Here is a 20,953-nt window from a genome sequence, read left to right as displayed (position 1 = left end):
TCCTAATGTGGTTGGGATGGGGGGACTGGGCTAGACTTAAGGGCAATCTTTCTGCATCGGACTTCATACTTCTTTCACAGCTGTACCTAAGGCCTGCATTTGTCTTCTCCAGGTTAGCGCTCCTGTGTCTTTGAGATCTCCTTTAATTTTGGTAATGAGAGGGGGAGGCCTTCCAAACGTAACTTTGTAGGTTTTTTCTGGGTGCATCTGATTTGAAGAAGAACCATGGGTAGAGCCTGATCTCACTTTAGGTAGGTTACTTGACAGAAGTTTTCTTACCTATTGCTTGGTTCATCCTTCCAACGTTTCCTGAACTCTCGGGACAGTGTGCGGTATGCAGCTTGCATCTTGTTTTTAATACCTGGGATAGGTGTTGACCAACTTCAGCTGCAAATACTGGGCCATTATCTGACCCGATAGTCAAAGGCACCTCAAACTTGTGAATGTGTGTGCTAGTAACACCCAGTTACTTCTCAGGCCTTTTCAGTTGGGGAAAACCTTCACTCACTCAGAATAGGTACATACAAGGACCAATAAATATCTAAGACCTCTTACACAGGGTAACTCAGTAAAATCTACAATCAGGTTCTCACAGGGGGTGAATTCCTGGGGGCCGGATTGGTCCTTGGCTAGGGTTGTTTTGTGCACAAGTTAAGCGCTTTTCACAGACAGCAGTGGTAATAGCTGTAAGCTGTTGTAAGGTTGACTAAAAGGATGGGGAGGCGGACCCAGGGTCAGGTTTAGCAAGTTTATTTCAACCTGCCAGGCTAGCTGCGTTACCACAGGCAGTGAAGGCAGCAGCCTGGCTTACAGACTATAGGGGTTATATAGGGGGTTTACAGGTAGCCAGGTGCTCTTCTAAGAAAACCACATCTTGGTTCTTAGGGGCTAACATTCTGTTTAATTGGGTCAACATCCTGGGTTTCAGAGCCAGGTGCGACCACATCCGGGAACCTAGGTGCCCTGTTTACAGGGCATGAGCTCGGCTTAGCCGGGGAGAATGGCTAGGGGGGTCTATGGGCTTGCCTTGCTGTGACCCTACCATTCCAGCCTTCTGATATATATAGATATATATAATGAGAGAAGGGGCGCCATTTGTTTTTAGCGGCTTCATATTGAGAGGGACGTTGGCTGGAGTGAGGCTGGCTTGCAAGTTGGTAGTCCTGGAACACCATCATGCCCTGTAATGTGCCACGGGTAAAAGCTTGTAATTGATTCTGCAAAAAACTGGGTGAAAAGGCGTAAGGCAAGGGCCAAAGACCAAAGGAGGAGAAGAGTTACAGCAGGGCCGAGGAGGGGAGCAGCCAGGGGGAGGAGAGTTCCAGCAGAGCCGAGGAGGGGAGGCCGCCAGTGGGAGGAGAGTTGGCCGAGGAGGGGAGTCCGCAAGCGGGAGGAGAGTTACAGCAGGTCCGAGGAGGGAAGCAGCCAAGAGGAGGAGAGTTACAGCAGGGCCAGGGAGGGGAGCAGCCATGGGGAGGAGAGTTACAGCAGGGCTGAGGAGGGAAGCAGCCAGGAGGAGGAGAGTTACAGCAGGGAGGAGGAGAGTCATAGGAGGTCCGAGCATGGGAGGCCGCCAGGAGGAGGAGAGTTACAGTAGGGCCAGGGAGGGGAGTAGCCACGGGGAGGAGAGTTACAGCAGGGCCGAGGAGGGGAGGCCGCCAGGAGGGGGAGAGTTATAGGAGGGCCGAGCACGGGAGGCCGTCAGGAGGAGGAGAGTTACAGCAGAGCCGAGGAGGAAAGCAGCCAGGAGGAAGAGAGTTACAGCAGGGAGGAGGAGAGTCATAGGAGGGCCGAGCACGGGAGGCCGCCAGGAGGGGGAGAGTTACAGCAGGTCCGAGGAGGGGAGCAGCCATGGGGAGGAGAGTTACAGCAGAGCCGAGGAGGGGAGCAGCCATGGGGAGGAGAGTTACAGCAGAGCTGAGGAGGGGAGGCCGCCAGCGGGAGGAGAGTTGTAGGAGGGCCGAGGAGGGGTGTCTGCCAGGAGGAGGTGAGTTACAGCAGGGCCGAGGAGGGGAGGCCACCAGCGGGAGGACAGTTGGCCGAGGAGGGGAGTCCGCCATGAGGAGGAGAGTTACAGCAGGGTCGAGGAGGGGAGGCCACCAGGAGGAGGAGAGTTACAGCAGGGTCGAGGAGGGGAGGCCGCCAGCGGGAGGAGAGTTACACCAGGTCCAGGGAGGGGAGCAGCCAGGGGGAGGAGAGTTGGCCGAGGAGGGGAGGCCGCCAGGAGGAGGAGAGTTACAGCAGGGCCGGGGAGGGGAGGCCGCCAGGAGGAGGAGAGTTACAGCAGGGTCGAGGAGGGGAGGCCGCCAGCGGGAGGAGAGTTACACCAGGTCCAGGGAGGGGAGCAGCCAGGGGGAGGAGAGTTGGCCGAGGAGGGGAGGCCGCCATGAGGAGAAGAGTTACAGCAGGGCCGAGGAGGGGAGGCCGCCAGCAGGAGAGTTACAGCAGGGCCAGGGAGGGGAGCAGCCACAGGGAGGAGAGTTACAGCAGGGCTGAGGAGGGGAAGCCGCCAGGAGAAGAGTTACAGCAGGGCTGAGGAGGGGAGGCCGCCAGGAGGAGGGGAGTTATAGGAGGGCCGGGGAGGGGAGGCCGCCAGGGGGAGGAGAGTTATAGGAGGGCCGAGGAGGGGAGGCTGCCAGTGAGAGGAGAGTTGGCCGAGGAGGGGAGCAGCCAGGAGGAGGAGACTTACAGCAGGGCCGGGGAGAGGGGTAGCCAGGGGGAGGAGAGTTACAGCTGCCCATTTGCTAACTCCACTAACTAGTATCTAACACGTTTCAGAATCTTAACATGGCTGTGATCTTGTGAAATGCATACATGGTCATCTCCTTTCCTGGCACAGAATTCCTAAAGTTCATGACACTTTGAAATTTATAAGTGACTTCTTTGAATGGTAATGAGTTGACTGATGGTTGGTAACCCCTAGATAACTTCAGGATGGGTACTTGTCAGGGGAAAGACTACACTGGGATTCGAGGTCTGGAAAGTTCAGCCCCGCACCCCAATCTCCAAAAGGGGAGAGGGGCTAAGGTTAAGCTGACCAGCATTGGCAAATAATTTAACCAATCACGGCTATGTAATAAAGCCTCCGTCAAAGCCCATAAAGAGAGGGTTTGGGGAGCTTCCAGATAGCTAATTGTGTTCCTGGAGGTGGTGTGCCCCTGGGGGAGATCATAAAAGCTCTGGGTCCCTTCCCTCTATGCATCTCTTCATCTGTAACCTTTGTAATAAATTTTCTTTAAAATAAAGTGAAAAATTAAAGTGTCTGTCTAAGTTTTGTGACTGGCTCTAGCTAATTAATGGAAGCTGAGAAAGGGGACATGGGAAGCTGATTTATAGCAAGTCAGTCAAAAGCACAGGTAAAAAACATCCTGGGGCTTAAAGGAGGTGGGCGACAGTCCCATGGGACTGAGACTTACCCTATGGGATGTGATGTCCACCGCAGAAAATACTTGGTGTATGAGGAAAAGCGTCCACACATCTGGGCACAGACGTACTCTGTGCTGACTGCTGTTGGGGGGGAGAGCAGAGCAAAGCAATTTGTTTTTTCCCCCTCAGAATGGCCAAAATGAACCTCCTGATATCCTCAGTGAATATTACACCTGATACCAACTTACTCATCTCAGTTGATGCAGTTCCCATGGCTACAGCTGCTAAGACCAAAAACCCTGGGGTGATTCCTGAATTCACTCAAGCTCTCTAAAAATCCGAGTTGGCCCCTTTAAAAAACAAAAAACCAGAATCTGGCCACATTGCCTAAGCCACAACTCCAGTTCATTCATCCTCACCTGGACTGTGGGAGTAGCCTGCAGTTTGATCTTCCTCCTTCCACAACCCCACAGTCTCCTGTCCACTCTACAACCAGACAGAGCCTGGTAAGACACTGGTAACATCACCTCACCCTCTTCAGTTTCACTTTTTTTGATACGGATTCTCACTCTTGCTCAGGCTGGAGTGCAGAGTGCCACAGTCTCGGCTCATTGCAGCCCCCATCTCCCAGGTTCAAGCGCGTCTTCCACCTCAGCCTGCGAGTAGCTGAGACTCCAGGCACCTGCCACCACGCCCAGCTGATTTTTGTATTTTTAGCCACCTTAGGCCGACTCATTCTCCATACAATACCCCTATACTCCCTGTCACAAAGGCCGACGGCTCATATCAGCTAGTCTAGGATCTCCGGGCTATCAATCAGGTGGTCTTTCCCATCCATGCGGTAGTTCCTAACCCCAAACCATAAACGCTCCATTCCCTCACCCCTCCAGATACAACCCATTACATTGTCATAGACCTGAAACATGCCTTTTTTACCATTCCTCTCCACTCTGACTCCCAAGATCTCCTTGCTTTCACTTGGACTGACCCTAAAACCCTCCAGTCACAACAACTTACTTGGACAGTCCTCCCCAAGGCTTTACAAACAGCACCCATTTCCTTGGGCAAGCTGTAGCTCAAGACCTCACCTTCCTGGACCTCTCCCCTAGCCAGCTCCTCCAGTACACAGATGACAGGACTCTCAGACTCACACTATTACCCTTCTAAACTTTCTTTTTATTTATTTTTTTTCTTTTAAAGACGGGGTTTCACCATGTTGGTCAGGCTGGTCTTGAACTCCCGACCTTAGGTGATCCGCCCGCCTTGGCCTCCCAGAGTGCTGGGATTACAGGCGTGAGCCACCGTGCCCAGCCTAAACTTTCTTGCTAGTAAAGGATATATAGGGTTTTCCCCTCCAAAGCACAGCTCTCCACTCCAACAGTGACGTACTTAGGAGTCCAGCTGTCCCCTGGGACCTGAGCCATGACCCCAGCATAGGCAGCACTGATAGACGGCCTGCCCCCATCCACCTCTAAGGGAGAAATCCTCTTTCCTAGGACTAGCAGGCTTCTTCAGAATATGGATTCCCAGTTTTGCCCTCCTAGCCCTCCGCGTCTATGAAGCAGCTAAAAGCCCTTTCGGTCCTTCACACAACATAATCCCTCGCTTCCACCAACTTAAAGCTCCTGCTCCGTCTTTGCCTGGCATGTCTCCGCCCTTCATTCCAGAAACCATGGAACGGCCCCCCGTGCTGTCCTCGGCCAACAATAAAGGAAACCAGGCAGCACCGCCCGAGGGTGGCCCACCTGCCCCAGGGCGCTAGCAGTAGCTGCCACCCTACCCCTAGAAAACAAAAACATTCAGTCAAGACACCACAGTCCACAGCCCACAAAATCTACACGCTCTCCTCTTCTCTGCAGCACTGAGCACACTTTCTCCTTGTATCCAACTACTCCATGCCCGCTTTCTTGAAAGCTGAGTTCCACCTCTCCAGATGTGCTCCCCTCAATCCTACATACATCTCTACTTCCAGTATATTCCTCCTCCTTGATCACCTACAGCCTCATTTCCCTAATATCTCCCCTGAACCTGTCCCCGATCCTGACGACCAGTTATTTATAGACGGCTCCTCTTCCAAATCAGTTGACTCCCATAAAATCACTCCGTATGCAGTCGTCTCCCTTGACCGAGTAATTGAAGCTAAACCCCTACCCCCAGGGACCTCCTCCCAAAAGACAGAACTTAGAGCTCTCACCAGGGCCCGAACCCATGAGTCAACATTTTTACTAACTCCAAATATGCCTATCACATTCTCCATTCTTATGCCACCATCTGGCAAGAGAGAGGATTTCTTCCTGCCAAAGAAACCTCGATCACTAATGGCCCCCTTATTTACCAACTCCTCCCAGCTGCACACCTCCCGGCTAAAGCAGGGGCTGTAAACTCTTGAGAACACCAAACAGGGTCAGATGAGATCTCCAGAGGAAACAGAAAGGTCGACGGGGCAGCAAAAGAAGCCTCCCTTTTCCCGGGCGATGTGGCTCAAGCCTGTAATCCTAGCACTTTGGGAGGCCGAGACGGGTGGATCACGAGGTCAAGAGATCGAGACCATCCTGGTCAACATGGTGAAACCCCGTCTCTACTAAAAATACAAAAAAATTAGCTGGGCATGGTGGCGCGTGCCTGTAATCCCAGCTACTCAGGAGGCTGAGGCAGGAGAATTGCCTGAACCCAGGAGGCAGAGGTTGTGGTGAGCCGAGATCGCGCCATTGCACTCCAGCCTGGGTAACAGGAGCAAAGCTCCGTCTCAAAAAAAAAAAAAAAAAAAAAAAAAGAAGCCTCCTTTTTTTCTGCCCCGCCCCTCTCTTCCTCATTACCCCCACCACCCAAACCCAATATTCACCCACTGAAAAAGCGTCACTGCTACAACAAAGGGTCTCCTGCCAAGGGAACTGGATAGTCAAAGATCAAAAACTCATCCTCCCCCAAGCAAAAACCAAAGAAATCCTAACATCTCTTCACCGGTCCTTCCATATCAGTGCGTGCGTACCCCCGCACTTCTTCACCCTTATTTCTCTTCCCCTCACCTATTTACCTGACTGAAAGACATAACCTCAAATTGTTGTATGTGCTCTGTCACTTCCTCCCATCCCTACACATCAGCTAAGAGGAACACTCCCAGAGGAAGACTGGCCATAGACTTTACCCACATCCCTACTGTTAAGAGAACTGTTTCTTCTTACTCTTATATAAAACACCTTTTCCGGGTGGGTCGAAGTCTTTCCCATCTCCTCGGAAACAGCTGTAGTTTCCCAAATTCTTTTAACAGCCTCCCGTGCTCCATACAATCAGACAGTGGCCCTCGCTTCATCTCCCAAATCACCCAACAAGTCTCTCAGTCCCTTGGCGTCCAGTGGCACCTCCGTATCCCATACCAACCCCAGTCATCAGAAAAAGCCGAAAGGTCAAATGGGGTCCTTAAAACTCAGTTAACTAAACTGACTTTTGAAGTCCAGAAACCCTGGACCTCCCTTCTGCCCACAGCCTGAACCCACATCAGACCCAGCCCAAAAGCACCCTCCTTCCTCAGCCCATTTGAGTTAATGTATGGATGCCCTTCCTCTTACAAAACAGGTCCCCTTCTGACTCTCAGCTAGGAGAATACCTCCCAACACTTCCCCTCATCTGCCGTCTCCTCCGTGAACAAGCAGACCAGGCCCTCCCAAAGCCCCAGGAAGGCATCATCAAATGGACCCTCCTACCAGCAGAACATGTCTTCCTAAAAACTTCACAGGCCGGGCATGGTGGCTCACGCCTATAATCCCAGCACTTCGGGAGGCTGAGGTGGGAGGATCGCTTGAGCCCAGAAGATCGAGACCAGCCTGGGCAACACAGTGCGACGTCGTCCCTTAAAGAAAAAAGAAAAAGGTCCGGGCGCGGTGGCTCATGCCTGTAATTCCAACACTTTGGGAGGCTGAGGCGGGCGGATCATGAGATCAAGAGATCGAGACTATCCTGGTTAACATGGTGAAACCCTGTCTCTACTAAAAATACAAAAATTAGCCTGGCATGGTGGCACACGCCTGTAGTCCCAGCTACTCGGGAGGCTGAGGCAGGAGAATTGCTTGAAACCCGGAGACGGAGGTTGCAGTGAGCCGAGATCATGCCACTGCACTCCAGCCTGGCACCTGGTGACAGAGCAAAACTCTGTCTCAAAAAAACAAAACAAAAAAACCAACGTCTTAACACAGCAAGACTTAAACCAAAATCGGAAGGTCTCTTTCCAGTTCTTTTCATAACCCTCACCGCAGCTAAACTCTGAGGACCTATCTCTTGGTACCATCTTTCCAGATTAAAAAGAGCTCCTGAAGCACCCACTGACCCACCAACTGCCATCCTCCACCAATTCTCCAGCACCCTCCTTAGTCCAACGAAACTCCACCTTAACCCTGTCCCTAAAGCCCCATGAGCAGGTAACTCCTTCATCTATCACCTCTGCCTGCCCCTGCTCCAGGTGCAAGGTCCTCACGATGAGCAACAGCCTCTCCCCATAGCACACAAAATATCAGAAGTCCTCTCCTCTCTCTCCCTATTCCCACACGTAGAAAGTTCTTAACTCACCTATTCACTGCTCATTTTCAAGAGATTTTGGCTACCCATGGGACGCTATCAGCCACGTCACAGACCCTCTAGAAGAGGCCACCTCCCCATACAGTCCCTGCCACTTCCTTCCCCCAGATACAGACTCCGATTCTTCCTCAAGTTCCTAACGTTTTTAATAGTCACACTGCCTCTGCTCCCTCGGAGTCCCTTCTCACTTCTCTAAGGCTTGAACGATCTCTCAATCTCACTCACCTCTACACTTGCTTCCTGTTGCTGGACCTGTTTCTCCCTCTCCTCTGTTGCCTACTCAGCCATCCCAATTTCTCAGCCCTGGGACCATTTTCCCATTCGCTTTTCACATACTGTCCAAAAAGGCTCTGCTTTTGTAGACAGAGCCCTCGCCCTCACTGGGAACTATCCCACTTCCCTCGCTAACAAAGCTAGCAGCCGGGCGCGGTGGCTCACGCCTGTAATCCCAGCACTTTGGGAGGCCGAGGCAGGTGGATCACGAGGTCAAGAGCTCGAGACCATCCTGGTCAACATGGGGAAACCCCGTCTCTACTAAAAATACAAAAATTAGCTGGGCATGATGGCGCCCGCCCGTAGTCCCAGCTACTCAGGAGGCTAAGGCAGGAAAATTGCTTGAACCCAGCAGGCGGAGGTTGCGGTGAGCCGAGATCGCGCCATTGCACTCCAGCCTGGGTAACAAGAGTGAAACTCCGTCTCAAAAAAAGAAAAAAATAAAAAATACAAAAAATTAGCTGGGCATGGTGGCACGTGCCTGTAAACCCAGCTACTCAGGAGGCTTAGGCAGGAGAATTGCCTGAACCCAGGAGGCGGAGGTTGCGGTGAGCCGAGATCGTGCCATTGCACTCCAGCCTGGGTAACAAGAGCGAAACTCCGTCTCAAAAAAAAAAAAAAAAACAGAGCTAGCAAACTTCTCTCCACATCTACTGCCAATGACAGTCATGCAAAACTCCCCCATGCTGCCATCCAAGGTCCCAAACGCTCCACACCAAACAACTTAGCCAAGCTCCCTTATGTGCCGCCTCTTCCAACAAACACATACACATAGGCGCCATCCCTTCCTCCGCCTGTGGCTCAACTCATCCCTCTTCCCATACCTCACTCCAAGTAGATTATTCGGTTTTTCCTGAAGCTGACAGCCTCTTTACCCAGTCCTTCCGCATTACCTCCCCTCCTGCCTTTCAAACATGGAAACCCCTCCCCCGGAAGGGAGTTCTCAAAGGGGTCTGGGTAGCTGAAGCTGAACCAAATGAGGACCCTACATACTCCAACACCTGTTCTCAATGCACTTGTCTGTCTGCATTAACACCACAGGCATATTGTTCCTCTGCAGATCCACAACCTACTTCTGTCTCCTACCCACTGGACAGGTGCTTGCACCCTAGTCTACCTCACCCCCAATATTAACATACTTGGTTCTTCCTCCAAACCAAGAACTCCCTGTCCCTGCTACATTAAACGCTAGATCAAAAAGAGCAATACAGTTCATTCCCTTGTTAGTAGCCCTTGGAGTCACAACTAGTGTTGAGTCTGGAGCAGGAAGTTTAGGAACCTCATTATCATATTGCCAGTCACTCTTGAGACTTCCAATTGTCACTAGAAGAAATAGCAGACTCTCACACACCTCGAAAACCAATTGGACTCTTTACCAGCATTCGCCCTACAAAACCGCAGAGGTCTGGACTTCCTCACTGCTAGGAAAGGAGGTCTGTGCCTGTTTTTAGATGAACAATGAATTTGGGTTAGTACGAGACACTGTCAAAAAGCTCAAGGACCGAGCACAAACTCCATAACTCCTGGACACCCTGGCTACTGCACCTCCTAGGTCCTGCCATAACTCTTTTCTTCTAGCATTTGGTCCCTGCCTCTTACGACTCCTCGCCCAGTTTTTACAAGACCTTATTAAAGCTTTCACCCATGGAACAATGCAAGATATGATGCTGCTCCAAGAATACCGACAGTTCCAGGAACGACAGTCCCTACAATCTAGCCTCTCCCCACACGTTGTCCCTCCCGTTACCTATTAAGAGGCTGGGATGTTAGCCTCTTAATGGGTAATTAAGACAACCTGCCCCAGAAAACCTCCTCCGAGCAAGATGACCCCTTACCCCTACTAGTTCAGAATATTCAGGCACCACATCAAGGCTGCCAGACGTGCTACAATTAAGCCAAGCCTGATTACAGCCATCCGGGCAGCTGGGGGAGGACAGGCAAAACAAATGTTATCCATACTTGTAAATTCCGGTTTTAAAAATCTTCCTAACTGCCGCCACGAAAGTCACAGAATGACGTCTGTCACAAGTTGACAAACTCTGTGCCTGTCTTTACGCCTCTCTCACCCCACATAAACCCCTCGTTTTGTGAGCTCGGGTCTGCCTCCTGTGACGGTTACAGGGCAGCCCGGCAGGTTAACGAAACTTGCTTGCCTGACTTTGGGTCTTTTCCTTCTCTCGGCTAACCTTACAGCCTCGTAGGCTGTTCCCGAGTCACAAACCCTCCCGGCTCAGCCGCTGCCGGTCTCTCGGTCAGTCTCACCCTCCCGACTGCATCAGCTGGGTGTTTCGGAAACTGGGATCCCACGCGGCAGTGCCTCTCGGCCCCTGACAGAAGCTTGGGTTGCAGGGCCGCGAGGAGGCGCCCCTCACGATCAGGGGTCTCGGGGTCCGTGAGGGGAAGGCAGGTGAGGCCCGGAGGTCGCAGCGCTCACCTGAGCTGCAGTCGCCATGACTGTGCGTGCACGGGGACCCGGACCCGGCGGCCCCTGTCCTTGTTCTCCTGCCCCAGGTCACGACCAGCGGCCTCGCAGAGCCTCACATCCACCTGCGTGCGACGGGCACGACCACTTCTCTCGGGCTCTCCCTGCCACAGCAGTCCCAACCCAGCGTAGCCGGACGGACCTGCCAAGTTAAAATGGGCGCGCGGGGAGGACGCGGCAAGCCCCGGCTTCACGTTACGTGCCTCCGTAAAGGCGCGGTTTCTCTGAGGCTTCACTGGGCAGCCTCACTTCCGTTCCACAGAGAGGATTCTGGGTAATGTAGTTCCCAGAGAGGCCCCGCACTTAAGGTCGCCCCCAACCAGAGTTTGGCAGAAAGGGCCGAGATTGCACCACTGCACTCCAGCTTTGGTGACAGAGTGAGACTCCATATCAAAAAAAAAAAAAAAAGAAAAAAAAAACCTAGACCAAGTAGAGCTTAGTAAAAAGTTAATAGTTTTAGAGTGATTCAAAGGAGAAACTATATACAACAAATTTATATAGATCATGTAAAAGTTTCTCAGCGAATATATTGATTTATATATCACACTAAAATGGAACAAAGCTAAGAAATTACTACTATAATCAAAATACCAAAAAGTTAGTGTGAAAAAGAACATTAACAAATTGAGAATAGGAAGGAAATCTAAACATTTTGTATAGAAACTTTCACATAATTTTAGCCATAAATAAGCAGAACAATTGATTTCATATGTGAATTAACAAAAGTTGTATTAATTATTCAGACAAGAGCCTACAGATCCTAAAACTGCTCTCATTACTAAAAACTTTGTCTTTATAGACTACAGATTTTCTCTGACTACAAAGGTTTTGTGGGGACATAATTAGGGTATTATCAAGAAAATTTGAACTGGGCATTACAGCTCACACCTATAATCCCAGTACTTTGGGAGGGTGAGGCAGGTGGATCACCTCAGGTCAGGAGACCACCCTGGCCAACATGGAGAAACCCTGTCTCTACTAAAAATACCAAAATTATCCAGGAATGGTGGCGGGCGCCAGTAATCCCAGCTACTTGGGAGGCTGAGACAGGAGAAGCACTTGAAACTGGGAGGCAGAGGTTGCAGTGAGCTGAGATCATGCCATTGCACTCCATCCTGGGCAACAAGAGTGAAAGTCTGTCTCAAAAAAAAGGAAGAGAAAGAAAATTTCACTCTTCACAGAAGTGACAGGAAGATATGCATCAGCAAGTGTGTGTAGTCATAATATGGTTTGTTTGAATAAACCATCTTATGACTTCTAGATGACATCCCACAAACCTGTATTGATTCAGAATCACTGGACATCCTTCCAAAGAGAAGGGAATCAAATATTAGTAACAATGGAAATAAAATCTATCTATAACATGTTGTCATTAGGTAACATTTAGGGATTGAGATGGTTTACATCCCTGATTATCTTGCTATTTGTAATTTATGATCTTTTAATTGTATTAAATATTTTTCCATTCACTAAATAGGACAGGAAGTTTTAACTTTTGCATTCAACACATGAATGACATAGTCCTGCAGCTCACATTTCCAAATCATGTTCTCAAAAGGACAAAAATGCATATCTAAAAAAATGCTATTAGGACACTAAACATCTACTCAAAAACTGTGGGTAAAAGTCTTCTTGTTCTTCACTTTATGTGAGTAAAGCTCTTATAATGAATGTTTTGAGAATATTTTGGTTATCAATGAGAATACTTTAAAGAGGGTGTGAGAGCAAATATGGAGAAGAGATTCTAGGCACCCTTAAGGGAATTACACAAGGTGGTACCATCGCTCTGTGTCCCTCAAACTATGTTCTGTCTCTTCATCTGTATTGTGTTCCAATCCCATAAAGCAGCATCATTTTTCCATATAACACTTACAATTTTTAAAAAATAATTTTATGGGCCGGGCGCAATGGCTCAAGCCTGTAATCCCAGCACTTTGGGAGGCCGAGGCGGGTGGATCACGAGGTCAAGAGATCGAGACCATCCTGGTCAACATGGTGAAACCCCGTCTCTACTAAAAATACAAAAAATTAGCTGGGCATAGTGGCGCATGCCTGTAATCCCAGCTACTCAGGAGGCTGAGGCAGGAGAATGGCCTGAACCCAGGAGGCGGAGGTTGCAGTGAGCCGAGATCATGCCATTGCACTCCAGCCTGGGTAACGAGAGCGAAACTCCGTTTCAAATAATAATAATAATAATTTTATATGGCATAAGTGTGATTTGTTACATGCACATTTTGTGCATGTAAACGGGGGCTAAAACAGGGCTTCAGGGTATTCATCACCCAAATAATGTCCATTGTAACCATTAACTAATTCCTCATCATCCACCCTCCATCTCTTCTATGACAATTTCTTCCAAGATTGTGACACTTATCTGGGAATAGTAATTGCTTATTAAATCAACATTTGCCATGGTGGTTGCAATGTTGACATTTCTGCAAAGGTGGAACAAGACTATCTGATTCCTGAGAAATTATCTTGGATTCTATGATCCAACCTCCTGGCTAGGAAGCGACTATCATTTCACCTGTAGCTGCAGTGATAGTATCTGCACGAAGATTTGAGATTATCTCTTAAAAACAGCTGAGGATTGAGCTAATTACAAAGTTATTAATGTGGATTCAGAGTTATCCATTGAGAATGACACAAGTAGCTAGTAAAGTTTCTATGATGGCCAATAACACATTAAGTATCACTGGATAGTGAGTAAAGGACAGTAAGCTCTAAGTTCTGAGATAATTACATGGAACTCATGGCTATGCTGAAAATGTGGCTAACATGAAATTGCAACGAGTATATATCCTTTCCACTTATGAGAACTCTGAGGAAGAACAAACTTGGAAAGAGATAGTATGGCAGGAGTAGAAAGATGTGGAATAACAGAAGGGAAGCCATAGCATATGTGTAAAAAAATAAATAAACTTTTCAACAATCAACATGGAATACTTCTGTGACCAGGTGTGCAGGGTGTTTTCCACATACACCAAGCAAACCTTCAGTGGATACAAGCTGGGGGTCCTCCAGTTCAACTCAGTCATTATCTACCTGCAGATAGCGTCACATCCCCCTGAAGACTCAGTCACCAAGACTGACGCTCCCATTTCTGATGCCAATTCAAAGCTCCAGAGCCTCTGCTGTTGACTGATGAGGTATAAACCAGGAATCCCATGATGCCCTCCTTGGATTTGATTACTTTCATAGAGTGGCACATAAAAGTCAGGGAAAATCATGTACTGGCTAATTATAACTATTACAAAAGATGTAGATGAAGAGATGCACAGGGTAAGGTATGGGAAAAGCACTTGGAGCTTCCATTGCTTCTTCTGAAGACTGAAGGTGTCTTAAGCAACAGGGCCTTTATTATAACACAAGCCAGGGCAATAGGCGGCAGGTTGTCTCAGATTCGTGACTGGTGAGCTGGAAAATTCCATCTTAAGAATCCTGTGAGACAGAAAAGATCCCTGAAAAAGTAGTCTATCTTTTTAAGTCACCAGAAGAGTCCTCTGTGCCAAAAATGGGTCAAGTTCATGGCCTAACTCATTGGAAAGAAATGAGAATGGAATGAGTGCTAAGGATACTAAAGAACCCCTCTGGTGAATGAAAGAAAATCAGTTTACTTCTGGATCATGATGAGGTAGGAGGATGATTTACTATGGCCACCTGTCAAGGGGTAAAGGTGAAATGCTTTTTGCAAGAGAACTGTCAGTCACAGAAGTCTGGCAAGAGACCTGGGCAGGTGGAAAAATGCTATGCAGTTCCCACATACCTGGAATGTATGCAGCTATTTCATGTATGACATTCAATTTAGGCAGACGACATCCTCATAAGGGATCTCCTCCAGTGTTATACTGAAGAAGAAATAATAGTGCCTCCACATCTATGGTATTTTCCTCATGTAAATATTCTGGTAACCAATGAGAGAGGGCTGAAGGCTTTCTCACATTCATTGCACTCAAAAGGCACTTATTCAGTGGGAACACTCTTTTATGTAAAGAAGCTAGAGCACTAGCTAAAGAATATTCCCCATTTGTCACAGTCATAAGGCCTTGATCCGGAGTGAACTCTCTGGCCTTGAAGGAGCACAATGACTCAGCAAGAGAATTTCCCAAATTTTCTTCACTTACAAGGCCTTATTCCAGTATGAACTCTCTGATGGCGACGGAACGAAGAACTGTGGCGAAATAATTTTCCACAATCAATGCATTCATATGGCCTTTCTCCAGTGTGAACTCTCAAGTGTTTAATAAGGCTGGAGTTCTCAGCAAAGGATTTCTTACATTCACTGCACTCATAAGGCCTCTCTCCAGTGTGAACTCTCAGATGTGTAATAAGACTAGATCTTCGGCTAAAGGATTTCCCACACTGCCCACACTCATGCCTTTCTCCAGTATGAACTCGCTGATGGTGAATGAGGTTGGACCTTAAGCTAAAGGATTTCCCACATTCACTGCATTCATAAGGCCTTTCTCTAGTGTGAACTCTGTGATGCTGCAAGAGTGCAGAGCTTCGGCGAAATGATTTTCCACACTCACTGCATTCATAAGGCCTTTCTCCAGTGTGAACTCTCAAGTGTTTAACAAGACTGGAGTTTTCAGCAAAGGATGTTCCACATTCACTGCACCCATAAGGCCTCTCTCCAGTGTGAACTCTCCTGTGTTTAGTGAGACTAGATGTGTAAGCAAAGGACTTCCCACATTCGTTGCATTCATAAGGCTTTGCTCCAGAGTGAACTTTCCTGTGGTTAGCAAGACTGGACTTTTCAGCAAAGGCTTTCCCACATTCAGTACACTCATAAGGCCTTTCTTTAGTATGAAGTGTCTGATACTGCAAGAGTAAAGAGCTTTGGTGAAATGATTTTTCACACTCACTGCACGCATGAAACTTTTGTCTGGTATGAAATCTCTCATGAATATGGAGTGTAGTGTTTTGGTGAAATAATTTCCCATAGTTGCTGGACTCATAAGGCCTTTCTCTGGTACAAATATGCTTGTGTTTGTGATCTCTTCTGTGTTCACTGAGGCAGGACTTGTTCTTAAATAATTTCCTATATTCCCCACACTCATAAGGCCTTTCTCCATTGTGAACTCTCTGGTCTTTGTATACATGTACACAAGTGCTCTGCTTAGAAGGCGCCGCCTCCTCTTCCCCTCCATGCCAACAACCTGAAAGCAAGGAAATGCTGGTGAGGTACAAGTTGACCTTGTTGAATATGCAGCCTACCCACAAGAGTATCTGAAAAACGAAAAAACTAGTCTATGAAATTATTTACATGTACAGGGAGTTAAGTTCAGGTTGAGGTTGTGGATGCTTAGCATTATTACAGATGTAGGAGGCCTCATGATGTCAAGGGCATGACTAAATGAGGCAACAGACAGAGTAAAGGCAGAGTCTATAACTCCTCTGTTTGCAAACAACTTGCCTGTGGAACCTTATTTGCTGATGACATGTGAGTACTATAAAGAATATGTCCAGGCACCCCCCCACACACACAACATGACTAGAGCACAACATCCCTTGGTCAGGGACTCTTAAGAATGGGTATATACAGGCCGGACACGGTGGCTCACACCTGTAATCCCGGCACTTTGGGAGGCCAAGGCGGATGGATTACCTGAGGTCGGGAGTTTGAGACAAGCCTGGTCAACATGGTAAAACCCCGTCTTTAAAAAAATGGAAAAAAAAAAAAAAGAATGGGTATATACTTCATAGGGGCTGGGCGTGGTGGCTCACACCTGTAGTCCCAGCACTTTGGGAGGCTGAGGCAGATGGATCTCCTGAGGTCAGGAGTTTGAGACTAGCCTGGCCAACATGCCAACATGGTAAAACCCCTAATAAAAATAACAAAAAAATTAGCTGAGTATGGTGGTGGTCACCTGTAATCCTAGCTACTCGGGTGGCTGAAGCAGGAGAATCATTTGAACCTTGGAGGTGGAGGTTGCAGTGAGTCAAGATCGCACCACTGCACTCCAGCCTGGGCAAGAAGAGCAAAATTCCGTCTCAGATAAAGGAAAAGAAAAACAATGGGTATATACTTCATAATACAAAACATATGAGCCAATATTGAAGACCACAGCAGACAGAGCCATAAGAAAAATAAGTGAGACGCAGAGTCCAGAAATACCGAAATTAGTCCTGCGCTGGATGTAGCAGCAGAAGTGACAAGGTGTAGGTTTAATAAATTGGGAAACTCTCAAGAATGGGGAAGCAAAGACAGAAATAACGTGGGGCTATTTCTATTGGCACCAAAATACTAGGCAAGTATAAGAGGTCTGTGGCATGCTTTGAATAGAGTCCTGATGTTATGCCCTCAGTCACATACTATTTTTCAGAACCAAGCTGTCCCGAGTCCTTGCTAAGGTGGGAGTCATTTATATCTTAGGGACAACCAGGGGCTCTTCATTTCACCACCAAGATGAGCAACTACATGGAACCTGGATAATATAAGTACTAAGGGAAAAATATGACAGATAAATACCTGATACTGGCTCAGAACAACTCTGCATTTGATATTCCACAGTAAAGGAAACCAAATATTACAAAAATAATTCCTTCCTATTTATTTTTAGAGATGAGGTCCTGCTATGTTGCCCAGGCTGGCCTCAAACTCCTGGGCTCTGAGTAGCCTCTGAATAGCTGGGAATGACAGGTGTCACTGTGCCTGGTGAAATACTACAAAAAGAATTTTGAAGTAGGGTGTTGCAAGAATAGGTTGTGGTTCATGTACATAATGACCATATCAGTGACAGCAGTTTGAGACAAGCAGGAGCCTTGGATCTGCACAATCACCCAGACAGGCAGAGGACAACCAAGGTGGGATGCATTAGGATGACATTAAGACTCCTGACCCTGACTCCTTCCCTGGGAGCCTGCAATAAAGCAGGTTAGGGTCGCTCAAGAAAAGGAGAGGGCAGTACATACACCTCAGTCCAACCAACAACAGAACCTCTCCAGACAACTGCAGAACAGAGCTGTGCCCATGGTCCTGATGTGAGAAAGACAAGAAATTCTTACCAAGAGGCATAAAGGAGAGGGGCAGAGAGCAACTCAGGTCACAGGTGAATATGAATTCCTTACCCAGGGAGGATATAAGTGTCAAGGTCTCCAGCATCACGTCACGGTACAGGCATCTCTGAGCCTCATTAAGAAGATTCCATTCCTCCAGGGAAAAGTTTACAGCCACATCTTCAAAGGTCACACTGCTCTGTTATGATGGGATAGATGAAACCACAAATGGCCCCCATGCTGAAGACCCACAATTCACTTCCCCAACATATCTACATTTGCCCATCTTCTACCTCTCAGGTTCTCCACCTCAGAGAAGAAACTTTGTCACTAGTGCCACTGTGTCCTCATGGGACCACTGATCATACCACATGGCCGTCAGCAACAAGAGGCAGGTGAGCAAACAGGCCTCTATGCTGTGGTCCTGAAATAAGGGGTTCCATCCCCTCCTTTCTAGCAAAGCGCACACGAATCCCGACGCAGTGCCCGAGGCCTTTCAGACATAATCCTTATTCTACGTACCCATCCTTCACATCTTTGGACATCACAAACACCTGCCAATTGCCACCACCACCTAACTGCCCCACACCATAGCCCTCTCTCTGGCCTTGCCAGAAGTTAAAGTATTTTAATTCCCCTTCCTTCTACTGGTGAGGGTAGGAGTCTCACCCTAGGGTTGTGGTGATGGCCAAACACATAACACCTGACACTGAACACAAGTCATCAAGAAAGTTCATTAATCATCAAATATGCTCACAGCTTGAGAGAACAGGGGACCACTCACCACAGAGAGCCACATGGGGGTTGCACTATGCATAAGAGAGAGCAACCAGGGGGACTGTGGTATGCAGCAATCTTTGCTGAATAAAGAGGGTGTGCCCCTGACTCCCTTGAAAGACTGCAACTGGCTTGTTTTTATTTTTATTTTTGAGACAGGGTCTCACTTTGTCACCCCTGCTGGAGCATAGTGGCACTTTCACGGCTCACTGAAGCCTCAAATTCCCGGGTTCCAGCAATCTTCCCACTGCAGCCTCCCAGGTATCTAGCACCACAGGGGTGTGACACCAAACCCAGTTGCAACTGGCTTGTTTGAATAACTCTGTGAGTAGAAATGAAAGTGCTACAAATATTTGTTCAAAGCGATAGGAAAAAATAAATAAAAATAAATTAAAAAAAAAGTGCTACAAATAAATAATAACCAGGAACTCTGCCTAGTCCTCTTGATTAAAAGGATAGTTAAGCTGGGATACATTATCCAAAAGAGCAGAGTGGGAAAGGGGATTTGCAGTCAGACCATTTGAGGTAGTACTGGTATCACCAGACGTGAAGGTAGCACATGATGATGGCCTTAAATTTAGGGTTTACACTGTAACGTGGCTGACATCATGCACGGTAGTCTTGGTAAATTAAAAAGGAATCCAAAATTATCACAGAATTCCAATGTTTCTCAATAGCAGTTGTAGCCCCAAGTCATTCTATAAAGCCCTCCATGCATAAATCCACAGACAAAAAGAACCACTAGCGTTTTCAGATATTTATGTTGCTATTCCACTTCTGTGCAGCATTTGCTCTCCTCAGAAACTATGACTTTTTTTTTTTTTTGAGACAGAGTTTCACTCTTGTTGTCCAGCTTGGAGTGTAATGGTGCAATCTCAGCTCACTGCAACCTCTGCTTCCCAAATTCAAGCGATTCTCCTGTCATAGCCTCCCGAGTAGCTGGTATTACAGAGGCACCCCACACCATGCCCACTAATTTTTTTGTAGTTTTAGTAGAAATGGGGTTTTAACGTGTTGGCCATGCTGATCTTGAACTCCCGACCTCAGGTGATCCACCTGCCTCGGCCTCCCAAAGTGCTGAGATTACAGGGGTGAGCCACCGCGCCCAGCAACTATGACTTTCTTCTGTCCACATAACCCCATTCAAAGCCCAGATCCATTGGTTGTCAATCTCCGGCCTAGTGACTCTCAAAGGGTCACCATATTTGCCTCCACATCCACCAGGCTGAAACACCCTAGGACACACCAAAGTCATCTCAAAAAATTGGTGAGGCCACAAAGTGGCAAATAAACTCAAGCTCTAGCGGAGTATCATCTTCCCTCAGCTACTCCTATGTTTCTGCGTGCATCTCAAGTCTATTCATTCCTTGGAAGTCTACATCACTTGCCAAACTAGGCTATCAGATATATCCTCCCTTCACGGCCATTCACCTGACTCACCCGTCCAATACCATCACCAGACACACAAGCAGGAAACCCAACCCCCACTTCCTGTACCCCATTGGTGTCATCACCATAATCTAAAGGTTGTGCCTCCCAAATGTGAGCCATGACTCACTCACCTCCGTCCACACAGTATTTACCAAATATTGGATACCTCCAATACAACCCCTCCCCAGATATTTGCATCTGTGTCCAGCTGCCTATTTGGTAGCTCCAATAAATAGTATCTAACACATTTCAGAATCTTAGCATGGCTGTGATATTGTGAAATACATATATGGTCATCTCCTTTCCTGGCATTGAATTCCTAAAATTCATGACACTTTCAAATTTATAAGTGACTTTGAATGGTAATGAGTTGACTGATGGCTGTTAACCCCTAGATAGGATGGGAACTGGTCAGAGACTATGTTGGGATTCGAGGTCTGGAAAGTTTAGCCCAACACCCCAACCTCCAAAAAGGGGTGAGGGGGCTAACGGTTAAGCTGATCGGCATTGGCCAATTATTTAATCAATCATGCCTATGTAATAAAGCCTCCATAAAACCCCATAAAAACAGGGATTGGGGAGATTCCAAATAGCCAAACACAGGGAAGTTCCTGGATGGTGGTGTGCCTGGAGATCATAAAAGCTCTGGGTTCCTTCCCCTTATGCATCTCTTCATCTGTAACCTTTGTAATACATATTCTTTAAAATAAACTGGAAAATTAAAGTGTCTCCATAAGTTTTGTGACTGGCTCTAGCAATTTAACGGAAGCCAAGAAAGGTGTTATGGGAATCTGATTTATAGCAAGTCAGTCAGAAGCACAGGTAAAGAAAAAACATCCTGGGGCTTGTGATGGGCATCAAAAGGGGTTGGGAGACAGTATCATGGGACTGAGACTTCACCCTGCGGGATCTGATGTCCAGTGGAGAACTACTTGATGTATGAAGAAAACCATCCACACATATCTAGTCACAGAAGGACTCAGTATTGATTGTCGTGGGGGAGAGCAGAGCACAAGAAACTTGTGTTTTTTTTTTCCACTCAGAATAGCCAAA

The 20,953-nt window shown here is 47.7% G+C and overlaps 1 protein-coding gene across 13 annotated transcripts in view; it reads right to left on the bottom strand.

Annotated features, from left to right (window-relative positions):
* LOC105731396 (zinc finger protein 586) overlaps positions 1 to 20,953 on the bottom strand; it is a 31,332-nt gene that overhangs the window by 7,606 nt on the left and 2,773 nt on the right. For 3 of the 13 annotated variants that reach the window (XM_012473105.2, XM_012473102.2, XM_012473103.2), the window contains exons 3-4: positions 10,643 to 10,832; positions 3,417 to 3,507 (exon numbers count right to left, since the gene is read on the bottom strand). In XM_012473105.2, the coding sequence (XP_012328528.1) occupies positions 3,417 to 3,507; positions 10,643 to 10,832 (281 nt within the window). Of the gene's footprint in view, positions 1 to 734; positions 1,228 to 3,416; positions 3,508 to 10,642; positions 10,833 to 11,166; positions 11,827 to 13,037; positions 15,853 to 17,764; positions 17,892 to 20,953 lie in introns of those variants that run through there. The other 10 variants (XM_012473099.2, XM_012473101.2, XM_012473104.2 and 7 more) reach the window with 8 other exon arrangements.

This window comes from Aotus nancymaae, unplaced genomic scaffold (genome assembly GCF_030222135.1).
Source record: "Aotus nancymaae isolate 86718 unplaced genomic scaffold, 86718_ANA_hifiasm-v0.15.2.pri h1tg000069l, whole genome shotgun sequence".
NCBI classification, from domain to species: domain Eukaryota; kingdom Metazoa; phylum Chordata; class Mammalia; order Primates; family Aotidae; genus Aotus; species Aotus nancymaae.
Note: the sequence above shows the minus strand (reverse complement) of the source record. Positions and strands in the feature narration are given on the sequence as shown.